This window comes from Eublepharis macularius, chromosome 6, assembly GCF_028583425.1.
Source record: "Eublepharis macularius isolate TG4126 chromosome 6, MPM_Emac_v1.0, whole genome shotgun sequence".
In the NCBI taxonomy this organism is placed as follows: domain Eukaryota; kingdom Metazoa; phylum Chordata; class Lepidosauria; order Squamata; family Eublepharidae; genus Eublepharis; species Eublepharis macularius.
Genome location: NC_072795.1, coordinates 89,604,279 through 89,618,263, shown reverse-complemented (window position 1 = coordinate 89,618,263; position 13,985 = coordinate 89,604,279). Strand labels below are relative to the sequence as shown.

The 13,985-nt window shown below is 37.9% G+C and overlaps 2 protein-coding genes across 11 annotated transcripts in view; one reads left to right on the top strand and one right to left on the bottom strand.

The window, feature by feature from the left end:
* CTBP2 (C-terminal binding protein 2) overlaps positions 1 to 4,981 on the top strand; it is a 280,138-nt gene extending 275,157 nt beyond the window's left edge. For all 9 annotated transcript variants that reach the window (XM_054983757.1, XM_054983751.1, XM_054983752.1 and 6 more), the window contains one exon: positions 3,515 to 4,981. In XM_054983757.1, the coding sequence (XP_054839732.1) occupies positions 3,515 to 3,695 (181 nt within the window). In that variant the 3' untranslated portion in view covers positions 3,696 to 4,981. The remainder of the gene's footprint in view (positions 1 to 3,514) is intronic.
* Positions 4,982 to 6,382: 1,401 nt separating this feature from the next.
* Positions 6,383 to 13,985, bottom strand: part of ZRANB1 (zinc finger RANBP2-type containing 1) — a 93,272-nt gene continuing 85,669 nt past the window's right edge. For both annotated transcript variants that reach the window (XM_054983758.1, XM_054983759.1), the window contains one exon: positions 6,383 to 9,879. In XM_054983758.1, coding sequence (XP_054839733.1) covers positions 9,661 to 9,879 — 219 coding nt within the window. In that variant the 3' untranslated portion in view covers positions 6,383 to 9,660. The remainder of the gene's footprint in view (positions 9,880 to 13,985) is intronic.

Below are 13,985 nucleotides of genomic sequence, written 5' to 3'. Positions count from 1 at the left end.
GTGCCGGCTGCAGAATGTAGACAAACAGTAAAATCAGTACAGAATTTCAACCTTTTCTCCTGTATAGGGTATGCCTAGTATTGTTTATGATACATTCTTCTGTTGTTAAGAAAGGTTGATTTGTAAAACATGCAACTCATTTCAATGAAGGAGGATGGCAAGATATGTTTGGGGTTGAATTGACTTGCAAGATATCTTTCAACTTCGTTTCTCCGGTAAATATAGCTGCCCCTAAGTGTAGCTCTGGATTTAGAGAAGTGCATGATAGGAAAATTTCCAACTTTCCTCCTGTTGGTAGCTAAACCAAGCTCTCCAACTATCAGGGTCCTCTCTGTGTAGACTGAGGGTCTGACACTGAACAGCAAAATCAGACTCCTCCTCCTTCTCCCCCATGTGCATGCAGAAGCGCTAGACACATAAGTGTCTCTGGAATTATATAGAATTTAATATAATGAAAACTAGGAAGATTTAGAGCACAACCCAACCAAAGCTAATCACTTTTAGTCTAATTAATTTCAAAGAAAAAACATCAAGTGCTTAATTCTTCCATTGCACTCAGTGGGATTTAAAGTGTTTAACCATGGCTAGATTATGCCCACAGATATTATTCTTTCTATTAGAGGGAATCTGAAGCTTCTTGATGAAGATTGCATTCTCTGTTTATCTTAAAATGAACCATCAGTTGCTTTTCCTTAAAAGATCAGCAATATCCCACTTATTTTAAAAAAGCATTGTTCTTAGCCTCAAGCTTAAACTCTTTAATATGGTGATCTTTTGTAGTGATTATAAAGCTTGTCTGTTAGTATTTCTGCAGCTCTAAATGCAGATCACATTCTGCAACAACAGGTGCAATATTGTAAATGTTGCAGTTATCTTTTTTTTTCTTAGTATCCTTACACAGCAGGAATGAATGACATTCAGACAGAATTTGTTTTCAGTGGTCTTAAGATTACAAATGTTGATAGCTCTTATCTGTCAGATAAGACCCAGACCAAGAGTTGGCACCAAGGCACCTTTATTCATAATGGTGACCCAAAAACTGCAAATCAAACACTCCTGAGTGTGTGTCAAGAGTTTTTACTCAAATGATGAAGAGATTATTTAATACTCGAGAAGAAATCAGCCGGTGAAATCATATCATCCAGGCTGGTATTAACCTACTAAACCTGGATGCAGTCGAGAATGGGAGAGTTCAGCACGGACATGCACTTCTGGTTTTAAAGGCTTGTTATTTGTGCTGAAATATTAGCAATATAAGAGTGCCCTCATCAATCTACTAGCTTTCTGTGATTTTCTTTTTGTACAATTTAGGGTTAGGAAAGCCCAAAGAGCTACTAAGGAGTATAGCCAGCTTCCTACCCATGCAAATCTTGATGCTAAGATTTGCTAAGACTGTACTAAATGTTTCTCCATAGTTTGTTTGCAAACACATTCGTTTTGGTTTTGCATTCCTTCGCATTTGTTTTGTTTGTTTGGTTGTTTTTCACTGGTTTCAATGAAGAATGCAGTGGGTGAAAATTCTCACTTGCAGAGTGGGTATAGGCACACCTTTGCCACACTTAGCCCCCCAATTATGTAGCATAGCAGAACAGGGACTTTTACATTTTGACATTCCCATAAAGAGGGCTGTGGTTCATTTGGTGTGTTTCCCTATCCATCCCTCCCCTCCCCCATTGGTTAATCAATGTTTTACTGATTGACATCCTCACATTATTGAGAAGATGCCAACTGATATTCAAGAAGCGCAGTTAAACATTTACTTCTCTGTAGTAACCTTCAAGGCAGCATAATCTAGTCCAATCACTAACGGAATTGGAAAGGAGGGTTGAACCTTACAGTAGCAATTGCACCATAATCAGAAAATGGAATCGCTCAGGCAAATTAAACCAGCTCTTTATATGGAATAAAGAAATTTCCAAGCTCGAGTAAGCACTAGTAAGCAGGTGGTTTGTCTGTTTCAGTAAAAATAAACAGGAGTCTGTATTTGAACCATCGCTGTGGTTGCGAAGACACTGTGAAGGATCCTAACTCTGTCCTACCACCACTGAGGAAAGTTTGAAGGCTTCCTCCAACTCAGGTGTCTCTTTCATGGGAGAAAAAGCCACTTTAGTTGGAAGAAGGCTTCTTAGGCTGGAGGGAAGGCACTATCCATGGAGAATGATGGGATCCCCTAATTGTCTATGAAAACCTGTGAGCACAATTCGTTTCTCATGCAAGAGCTGTTTGATTGGTTAATGGAAGATTTGTGCGTTAGTTCCGTTTCTTCCCACCCAAATTCTCTTAAGTTCACTAAAACAAACTACCAAGCACCAGAGAAAGAAATTAAATTCAGCACAATAAATGGACAGCAATCATCCATTTATTTTCTTTGCAAGAGTAGCATGAATTAATGGAAATTTTTGCTTCAGTTTATTTGTCTGAACCATTTCTGCTAGCAGATGTAGTGTGTAAATTAGGCAGCTTGGGTCTGAAACTAGATTTGAAAGTATCAAAGATGCTATTGATCAATTTTCCTACAGTCCCTTCACTTTGCAAAAGAGGGGAATAATCCTAACCCATTTTATACTTTGTACAAAAAATAATGGTTGGTGAAGATGGTGATTTTTCTCACCCCACCCTATCTTAAGTTGGGACACCAAGAGCTAAATAGCCAACACATGGGAATTCTCCTAGAATTTGACTGCGTTTTTTTCTTTAAACAAGTGCCTTCAGACCCATGTCAGTTTTTTAAAATTCCTGTTTCAAAAGCAGCTTGACATGTAGAAAGATAGCTAGCCTTAGATGGAAAACAAGCATATTTACCCCTTGATTTCAAAAAACTGATTTTGTGGTTCTTTAGAACTACCTTAAGGTTCAAGCGCCAGCAGTGCAACACCACTGATGTGGAAGAGGAGGAAGCTGGGCCTCTGTGTCTTCCAGCTGTGTTCTGCATGCCGAGTTACAAAGAATTAAAAAATGCCCTTTTCAAGATTGAAATTAATCAAGTTAGAGGTCCAATGATGGGATACTACATCAGACTATTTAAACAAATGTTGTGGAGAGAAAAAAAAGTGCCCCATATCTGAGGAGTTTCAGTTGCCCATGTGGAGTATGACTGAACTAACTGTATGAATCGTATTTTCTCTCGCATTAATAAGAGCGAAAGCAGGCTGTGGCAATTGTGATTTGTTAATATATTGATGTCTGCGCCCCCTTTTGATGGGGGAAATCTGTATTCTGCAGCTGTTTAAAGGATAAGAACTGCACGTGTTGCAATGGCGTGAATAAAGCAGTGTGGAAAAGGAACACGTTGAATGGGTAGTAATCTCTGTTACCACTTTCCAGCATGCTGGAAGGTTTTCACGGGCAGATTTTTGCACTAAAGATAACACAATGCATGATCTTACTGCTGGTGGTTGGTGAAGAATGTCCAAGGAGGACCCTCATTTTCTTTTGCACTTCTACTCGAAACCATTCTTTCTAGAGAATGCTTGTTCATTGCTGTCTTGTAACTGAGAAATCAATCTTTTCCTAGATATCCACCAGGCATGGTGAGCGTTACACCAGGTGGCATTCCGGCAGCTATGGAAGGTATCATTCCTGGAGGAATTCCTGTTACCCATAATCTTCCGACTGTGGCACATCCTTCCCAAGCTCCATCTCCTAATCAGCCCTCAAAACATGGGGACAACAGGGAACATCCCAATGAGCAATAGCAGATAATTTTAAGCACTCCAATTTGGGACCAAGAGACATTGGAAAAGAAAATTATACACAAACTGACAGGAATTTCATACAAAATTTGAAATGGTTGATTTTGGACTAATGCATCATGATGTTCCAGTGTTAACTACAAGAAACAAGAGATATAGGAGTCAAGACTTGGGGGAGGGAGGGGGATCCCAGAAGAAGTCACCTGCTTACTGAAGCACTGAAAACTAGGATATGATGATACATTACTATCACCTTCTGTTATTGTGTGTTTAAGTTTCCTTCATCTTTACATCGATCACAAAATAGTATATATTTATTCCCCTTTGGGGAAATGGCAGGTGATTGAAGTAGCCTGCTGCTTAAAACATGTCCAACAGTCCTAACAAAACTTACATGATATTTAAGAGGAAACCATCATGTGACTTCAGCCCTTTCCTTCCTCACTTACCTGGCTCCTCCTTGTACAGCTTGAGGAAAGTTAACCCAGAAATTGGGGAACAGGTTTTCTTATTGCAGTTGTATATGGCCAATAATGTATTGGAGGGATGCTACTCAAATTTAACTAGTCATGTAGGTCAGGAATCCTGGTAGGAGCAGGGGTGGGGGGAGAAGGCTTGCATTAAACTAGCTGCCTTTTCGCCACAGGAGCGGTTGCTTCTTCTGCAAGATACACTTAATAAAGTAGCTGTACATTCAATAACATGTGCCGATGATGCAAAAATGAAAGTGTTAAGTCTCACATTTATACTCAGATATATTTTTCTCAGTTTTAAAGCCACAGCTATTTTATTGAGTGGAAAAGTCTTGAGCTGGAAAGGGTTCAAGAATAATGTTGCATTTCCTTATGTCTCAGGAAAAAAAAACACTTTTTATGGTAACTTGTCAGACTGTATGAACAAAACCCACTTTTTTAGACATGGAAGTCTTCTTTTCTTCATGTGATATTTTATACAAGAACACTTCAAAATGTGTTATTAGATGTGACTGATTTTAACAAATCCTATTAGATTTGTATCAACTAGTTACATGTTATATTCATAGTCTTTTGTGAATCATCGCCTTTTTGTTGAAAAAGATGGCCTATTCTGAGCCTTTGTATGGGTACATTCCTGTTTCTGTGATAAAAGTTTTAAAAGCTGTCCCAAACAGAAAAAAAAACCAGAACCAATGGCTACCAGGAATATGTTTTGTTTTAGTGTGTTACCGTTACTGTATTTGTTTATTGTAAAGGTGGACATATAGCGTTCAGTGCAGTTTTCAATAAAAAGTGACAATTTCTATAATTTGAGCTGGACCCTGGACCTCAATATCCTTGACCCTATTCAAGTTGGAGAATATATGGTCAATTTGTGTGAATGACCAATGCTGCATTACTTCTTTGGGCTCTAAATGAAACAAGGTAATTGTCCACCACTGGTCTTAGGCTTCCAAAATGTAATCATTCTTTAGAGAAATTATTATATCTTGAGCTCCAGATGGACAAAGCAAGCTCAGCGAGAAACAATAGCACTCAAACAGAAATTAAAATGCACATCAAAATGGTGTCATGTTATTGACAATAGGAACAGACAGTTCCCCTAAAACTCTGGTTTAAGGTTACAAATTATAATTCTCACCATATACAACCACCTAGGGGCTTGTTCAGGAGTAAGTCATGTCTCAGTAAGACTGGGACTGTCTTCCAACCTCATATTCTGCCATCTAACCTTCAATAGAAGGCAAAGAGAAATCTCCAACTTATTTGCATGTAGGCCTCCTCTTCTTATAAAAGAAAGGCCAGTTTAAGAAAGCAGAAGTGTGAGCTACCATGGTTCTCACTCCACATAAGGTGACCACATGACCCAGGTTTGCATGTTAGGGATCCAGCATTAAAGAAAGAACATTTCCCAGTCTGCTCACAAACGGTAGGGATCATACATGTTATGCAAATTGTTTCAGGGTGCCACATGAGGATGGTTAAAAACCACTGCGTCGTTCAACAGTTGCTGCCTATCTGAGCTGGCAGCTCATGCAGTACAAATGAGTGCTGCTGTAGAATAAGACAGTGACCAAGATTGCATGTTGGGAAAGAGGAAGGCCCTGATTCATGTCCAACCAGTTATGTAATGTCATTGAGTGACTCCAACGTATTATTATACAACATATGGACCACTCAAAATACTTAGGAAAAGTACTGTATCATTTATGAACTTCCACTTTATCTGTAACCTTCAGAAAATTACATGACTTAGGTAAGTAGTTTCCACCCCATGCCCATGTCACCCAAACTTCATCAAATTAATAGCTTCAATGGATAGAATGGTAGCCATAAAGTATGTGTGTTATGTGCCGTCACATTGCCTCTGACCTATGGCGATCCTACGAATGAAAGACCTCCAAAACATCCTATCATTAACAGACTTGTTCAGATCCTGCAAACTGGAGTGCCATAAAGACACAACTGTAAATGCAATAGAAAGAGCTGGATCCATGATAATTCATGATAATCCATAATAAACATCCATGATAATCCATAATAAACAATGTCTACATTATTTCTACCCACAGTCTCACAGAAGTCCAGACAATGTGACCACTCATGGTATTTGAATAGCTTATCTTTGGTCTCTTAAAATGACTCCAAATGTACAGTAGAGACTACATGAAGTAAAGTGGAGAACATGTACTGAGACAGAAATAGAAAGCAAACCATTGTTACAAAACTTGTATTTGTTTTGTTTTAAGTTAATGGAAAAGCACATTACCAGCTTTGAACATGTTCAAGGGAATGAACTTCATAGCTGTGGCAATTATCTAACACTGCAAATATGAATAACTTACCATAGACACCAGCATAGAGCAATCAGGAGAAGAAACATGGATGTTACAGAGAACACTGAGGAAGCCACACAAATGAAAGTGAAATAACAAAACATTTACACTGACATTAGTGATTTTTTTAGAAGCAGCTTTTTTTGGAACTTTGCTTTTAAATAAAGCACTGGCATTCCAGAGTGGTGGTGTAAATATTGGTAACAATGGATACTTAAGAGAACAGTCCAACTTGTGGCAGGCTCTTCTACAACCAGGAGATAATGCTAGAAACCTCTGGCACAAAAACTTGCTTGATGGGAAGTAAACTTCCAGTTGCTTCCAGGTGCTAGCAATTTTAATTGTGGCGGTATTGGAAGCCATCTTAGTATGATAAATAGGGCAAGCCGCTAAATAAAAGAGTTTATGGAACACAGGTAATTTTGAAAACGGTTCTGCTGTGCTGTGACAAATACTAAAATATTAGGACCGAAAAAGGTGGGAGTGAAGAACAGAAGGCATTTCATGCTATCCACCATTACTCTTCATTAGCACCGACTTACTATTAGCACTGACTTAGTGGGAGTTTTTTTTAAAAAGAAGAGGAGCAGCAGGCTCTGAAGCCAAAACAGGCAACAAAAGAACGTGTGGGGGGAAATATATTCATACAGGTACTTCAAGCAGGGCAGGAAATGATATCTAATGCAGCTCAAAAAAGCAACCACAATATGAAATATTTTTTAATGTGTTCTAATGTAACACCACAAACAATACTATAGAAAACTCACAGACTTCTGCGATTTGCCCTTTCATTTTGAAGAGATAGTGGAACAAAATCAGTTGCAGATTTGAAAAATGCTTAGAGAAAGAGAAAGCCCAAAATCTGGCGGGGGTGTGGGGTGTGTGTGATTGTACCAGGTAAGGGGACAATCAATGATCAAGATGCAGACACTGCTTGCAGGAGAATAACAGTTGAGTAACAGCTACTGGTGTTGCAGCCCATAAAACTACTAGTCTCCCCTGATTACCATAGGGATGTGTAGAGACAACAAGAAGTTACTTGGCTTGTTAGTACCTGTGTAGCTGTATAGCATCTCGAGATATGAGCCAGTAAAAGAAAAAAAATCAGAGTTTTAATTTTATTCCCATCAATAGCCAGCAGCCAAATGCTCTCAACCAGGAGGGAGGTCTGCAGAAACATCACACTCTGTAACTGCAATGACAGAAAGGTGGCTAGAGACTTATTTTCAAATATGGGAATCAATAACTGCCAATAAAGGTACATTTAAGACCGCTGCAGCTCCCTAAGAAAAGCTACCAGTGCTTAACACAGCACAGCAACTAAGAAGTTGGGTATAACAACATCATTTCAAGTAATGACGAACTGTCTAACTTATTCCACTTGTCCAGAAATACGGACATTTTATTGAAGGTTGGAATTAAGCCTAAAAACAAGGTATTAACTTACCTTGATTGTATTTGAAAAAAAAACCCCTTAGAATTGTACCTTTAAAGCAGAACATGCTTTAGAAGAGAAATTCCATCGTTTAGGAAATATGTCTTATCAGAGAGAACTGCAAACCGAAAGAAATACACATTTCACATTTCTGTGTCAGAGGTGAGCAATATTAATTTCTTTAGTGTCATCAGTTGAAGAAATTTTAATGTAGGTTTGTTGCCAAGATTACTTGTGAAGATTTTCAACACCATCTGAGCCACAATTATTTAAAAGCATTACATTCTGAATGGTTCCTGGAGCCATCTTTTTTTTTAAAGAACTATGTAAAAATATTATGTAGGGCTTCTTTCCAGATTCTTATTAAACGAGGAAAATCTGCTGCAAAAAGTTCCCCCGTCATCATTTTCACCATCATTATATCTTCAAAAAGTGCTTATCAAGATCTGCTTTTTACATACAAAACTATTTGCCTTTAGTGTTTTTAAAGTGAGGATCTAAATAGACTATATCCTTTCAAGATAGCATGGCTAAAGTTATCAAGTATAATAGAAGATTTTTCTACTGGAGAATATACTCTGAACTTGTACTTTTAGGAAACGTACATCTTCCAACATGGCCAGAATCAATCAACATGCAAAAAAAAAAAATTGCCATCGTTTACATACCAAGAAAAGATAACATACAGTACTTTAAAACAATTTTAGAATGAAGGCTTTTAAGGAAAACTGCCAAAGTGCTTTCTCACTTGATTTTAATGACCAAGGAGTGTTCCTCAATGGAGACGATTTTAACTTGCAGGGAGTGAGGGGGAGGCTTCATAAAATAGTAATTTCTATTGTACAAGTCACAGCAAAATCGGGTTTGGACAAAATGCAATTCTCAGTTCAATTCTGATGTAGCAAATTTCACACAATTGTTTACCATATAGCTCTCTTGAATAGAGAAACTTCTTTGACTAGCAGGCTGGAAGGAAAACAAACTATCTCAAAAGAAATGATACAAAGCATTAATAGACAGCAAGAGAAACCTTTACAGAAAATAAAAGGTTCACTCAATCAAAATTTATCATCCCTTCCAGAGGTGTTTTTTTCCCTTTAATATTTCATTTTATTATAATGGGCACAACAGTAACTCAAACTTCAATAAAATAATGAACTTATTCATACATCTGACTTACTCTGGATATATGGCATCAACAAAAAAAAGCCACATGATCTAAGCTGGGCAACAGTAAGATTTCATATATAAAGTGGTCTTTCAAGGAAGTGTGTCAGACTGCTTAAAATGCGGTGCAAAATAACCAAGTTTACTGTAAGTCTTAAAAGGAACAGATGCCCATCTATATTATGTGCTTTTTAAGTGCCCTTGTTCAAAAAAAATTCTTCAGTAATTTTAAGATGCTGGTAATACTTTTTCCTATTACACAACTTTCTTACATGACCACATGCGGTACATTTATAGACAGATGTACAACTGGAAAGAAAAATGCTTTCTGTCTAGGTAATAAAATTAGGATTTTTTTTAAACAAATGGTTGTCCAACCAACGTAGCCATCTTCACATATCAGGTGAGTTTCTGGATTCTCCCCATGCTGATTAAAAATCCTATTCAGGATGCTTCCTGCTACAAGTGGGTCATTATGTAAGAAACTACTAGAGCATGCCCCAGACTCTGGGGTGCCACCACACAATATGCTCATTCAGGCATCTCCATTTTTCTCATTCATCATCATCATCTTCATCTTCCTCACCATCTGAAAGGGACGTGCAGGGGCGGATTTGTCTATAGCGATCTAGCCACTTCTCTACCATCTGTGTTACCAGAGGATGGTTGCGCCGGCGAGAGCTTTTCTGCATAGCAACTAGGACTCGACCTTCTGTCACACAACAGTCCAGCCACTCCCTGAGTAGCTTCTCTTGTTGTTCCTCATTACCGATCTTCAAAGAGAGATACACAGTTAGGATACAGTTCAATTTATATTACCAACTTAAAAAAGACAGTTCCTTCAACAAACTAGCTGACTGTAATCAACATCAGATTCTTTCAGACTACATAAAGATTACCTCTTCTCATTGCACGTAAGTTTATATGGGTGAGCAATAGGTTTTATAAACAAACATGACTGAAGCTGATTAGAATGCCTATTCAACCCATAAGAAAAGCATTGAACAGGTTAATTAAAATCCATTGTTTCAACTACTCTAGTGGTATGCTCTTTAATGAGGCTACAATGGCACAGTTAATTCTTATTAAGCAGTCTTGTAACTTTCTGCATGCCCTCTAATTTCCACTTCATGCTTACAGAAATTTAAGTGCTTGTATCATACCAAACGCACTATCCAGGAACTCGTGGTGGTTTGTCAAGATACTGTTGCTAAGAAAGTCTCTGCAGACTCTTCCGAAAGGTTCATACAATTTTTTGAAAAATAGCTGAACAGAAAGGCGCTGATACTAATTTGACTCACAACACAAAGAAGGTACTAAAACTTGCTTTCAAAATATATCCTCTTCCAAATAAAAATATGAAGGCCCAGAAAAAACAAGAAAATTTCAGGGGGGGAAGTTGTTTTTCTGTTTTGTCTAGGATCTCTGTTTCCATTTTTCAAAGCTCTTAAACCCAAGATGTATTTCTGCACCCAGGCAGATCTGAGTCCAGTCATACCTTAGAGTCCAACCAGATTTTGTTGGTCTCTAAGGTACGGCTGCACTCAAATCCTGCTGCTATTCTACTGCAGAAGAGCACAGCTACCTACCTGCACCTAGATGGATACCTAACCTTCTTGAGAGGACCATGCAGGGCTTTCATTGTTTCTCAACTGTTGCCTGCTTTTTGTTATCCTTTTGACCTGACTTTGCCCTTGGGGTTGATCTTTTCATCTCTTCCTCAAACCACTGTGACATACATAATCTCAGATTGGGGAACAAGTAGCTTATTGCCCTACTTTGCTGGAGGCGGAAACAGATCAAAAGGAGATGGTGCAGAAAAGCACCAAAGCCTCAGAGAAAAACTACAAACATTCCACTAAGAGCTGAGCTCTTTCTAACCAGAAGGCACAGAAGACAGGATTAGCAGGAACCACATCTAGCTGTGCAGGTATTATTATTGAAATGTAAGAGTTTCAGTTTATTGTGAATCAATATAAAACTGTACTCATAGTTTAATCACTGTAGTTTGATATATGTTTTATATAATTTTAATTTATTTCTACCACTAATACTTTCTGAACAAGTCACTCTTTAACTTTAGCCATGAGCTCGCAGAGAAAGGATTCACAATCTGTCTTGCTGGGGAGGCCCCTGTTACAAAAAATGGCATGCTGTTTGCATGGCATCATTAAATATCCTTCATTCGCCCTTCCTCAGCAAAATGAAGTGGCCATCTTCTGAGATACGAAAGCTTTTTGACGCTTCAAATCCTTCTGGGGAAGAAACTGTATTGTACAAACACTGCCAAATGAAGTATGTATGTCCAAACACAGCACGACCAAACACATCCTTACATGCTGAACATGCCCTGCAGACATTAAAAAAAAACTTTCAGAAGCAAGTAAGGTGGGTGACAGTGGTAGTAATACCAAGTGGTGTTGATCCAGAAGCCCTGTTGCTTCTGTGACAGCTGCATTACAAAGCATTGCCCAGTCAATTTCATCTGGTGATGGTGAATTGATACCCCATCAACAGCATGAAAAAAAACCCTTACAAGTACTTCATTTATAGATGAGATGACATCTATACAGCAAGAAAAAGCTGACCAAGTTCTTGCAAGAGCCTCTGGGAAACCATTTTCAATCACTGAAAATATATGGCAGGAAGTATTCAAATTACTATGACCATCATATCACTTGCCCAGTAGATACTCTTTGAGAAAACCTCTTCTACAATCTGAGTATGAATATGCAATGCAAGCTGTGCACGAAAAAAATCAGTAAAACGTTGTGTTTTGCAGTACTTACAAATGGGGGGGGGGAATACATTTGGGGAGAAGGAATCATAAATTTGTGATAACACCTTAACAAGTGTTTTACAAAAGTGTTGAAACAGGAGAGAATAGACGCACCACAGAATACATTTGTAATAAAATATGTGAAGTTCACAGAAAAGGTTGGGAGAGGTAAAGTATTTGCTTTGGTGGCTACAATGCAAGTAATAAGAAAGCGGCATGAAAAATCACAGTAGATACTGCAACTGGATGTGTTTACCATGGCCTAAATCTGCTTCTCAGTGATTTCAAGAAGTTGGAAACACTGGAAAAGGTCTTCAGAACAACAAAAGAAATTACAAAATATGTAAAGTATACTCATATTGTAGCTGCAGTCTTTTAAGAAGCAGCAAAAGACAATATTGGAAAGAATAATGACATTCAAACTTTGTAGTAAAACTATATGGGGTGGTGTCATAATCATCTGAGAGTTTACTAAAAAAGAAAGCTCTTCAAGAAATAGTTATAATAGAAGATCTTAATGTAGCCAAGAGTGTATGAAACATTGTTCTTGAGAAAGGCCTCTTCTGGGTTCAGCTGCAAAACTCTCTGAAGGTTCTACATCCAATTTCTTCAGCAATCGCTGTATCTGAACCAGGCAGCACACTGTTGTCACAATCCTCACCTTATTGCACAGAGAAAATCTCTGTGCAATAGGTGAGGATTGTATTTGACAATCTACGATTTGTCAAATACAATTTGTCCAATACAATCCTCTAAGGTGAGGATTGTATTTGACAATCTAAGCATATCACCACTTACAAGTTTGGAAGAAAGAAAGGTGAAAGATTTCAAAAATGAGAAGAATTTTGTTGCCAACTAATTCATGCAGCTGTAAATCTCCCATTCAAACATAATAACGTCAGTAATGATAGCATTCCTGCTGCATTTGACTAGATTAGCAAACAAACAACACTCTTGGGATTCTATGTCAGAAAGATTCTCTCTAACATTGCAGAATACAGGATATCATCAGGAATTTGGGGTAGGAGTGCAATCTGGGACTCTGCCAAACATATTCCTCCTGCAACACGGTGGCAAGCCCTCTGTACAACACCGGCCCTGACTCCTGTTACTTCACACCTGCTTCATATTTCCATATTTTCTCTGCAGCACGTGAAAGAAACCGGTCCATATTTGGAAACAATCACACCAAATCCAGAAATTTGTTTCAATTCATGCAAATTTCAAGTTTTCCAAAGAGTTGCATGAGGTTCAGAATCAAAAGTTTCAAAAACTGATTCTGATCAGAGACTTGAGATGCTGGTATTTTTTATTTTTAAATGTGACTAATTTTGTATACAATTAAAATGCCATACTGTGTATGCTGATAACACTCACTGAATAGTTCAATGCTTTAATGTTCTAAAGTTTAACTGCTTAACGAAATATGCTACTAGTTTAATGTGTATCTTTAATTTTCTTTTTTGTATTCCCCTATTGTTAAAAAATATCTTTAAAAAATGTGCTACTAGTTTTATTGGCCTTTTTTCCACAGGCGATTTTTGTCACATTTGGCTCCATATCTCTTGTTTTCCTTCTGAATTCCAGAGATTAACTTCAGATATCAATGTAGTATTTCAAGCGTTCTCTTCCGAATTTTCTGCCTGCGTTTTTTCTGTGCAAGGAGAAAACTCAGAAGAGAACCCTTGAAATGCCATACTGAAATTTTTTTTTTTTATAAAAAAATTTTATTTTTAATTTCTAACATAGAAAACTACAAAAAACTACAAAAATATAAAGGAAAAAGGGAACTGGGGAAAAGGGAAGAGCAACATATAAACAGAAAACACACACTACATCTACATGTCTTGTATTCCCTTCATACTGCAATTTTTCTTTAAAGTTAACTTTCTAATATGCTATCAGATTGGTAGATCTTATAAAATACAGACTACATTCAGGATCAGGTCTTCTTCCCCCCCCCCCCCCCGCGTCTCGGTCTCAGTTCTCTCTGCGCAGCTACAATAGCTGCGCTCGTTCCCTCCTCCCCCCCACTCTCCCCTTCAGGCTTTGGACTTTCTTCTTGCTGAAACTCCTGATGATTAAACAAAAAGTCTCTCA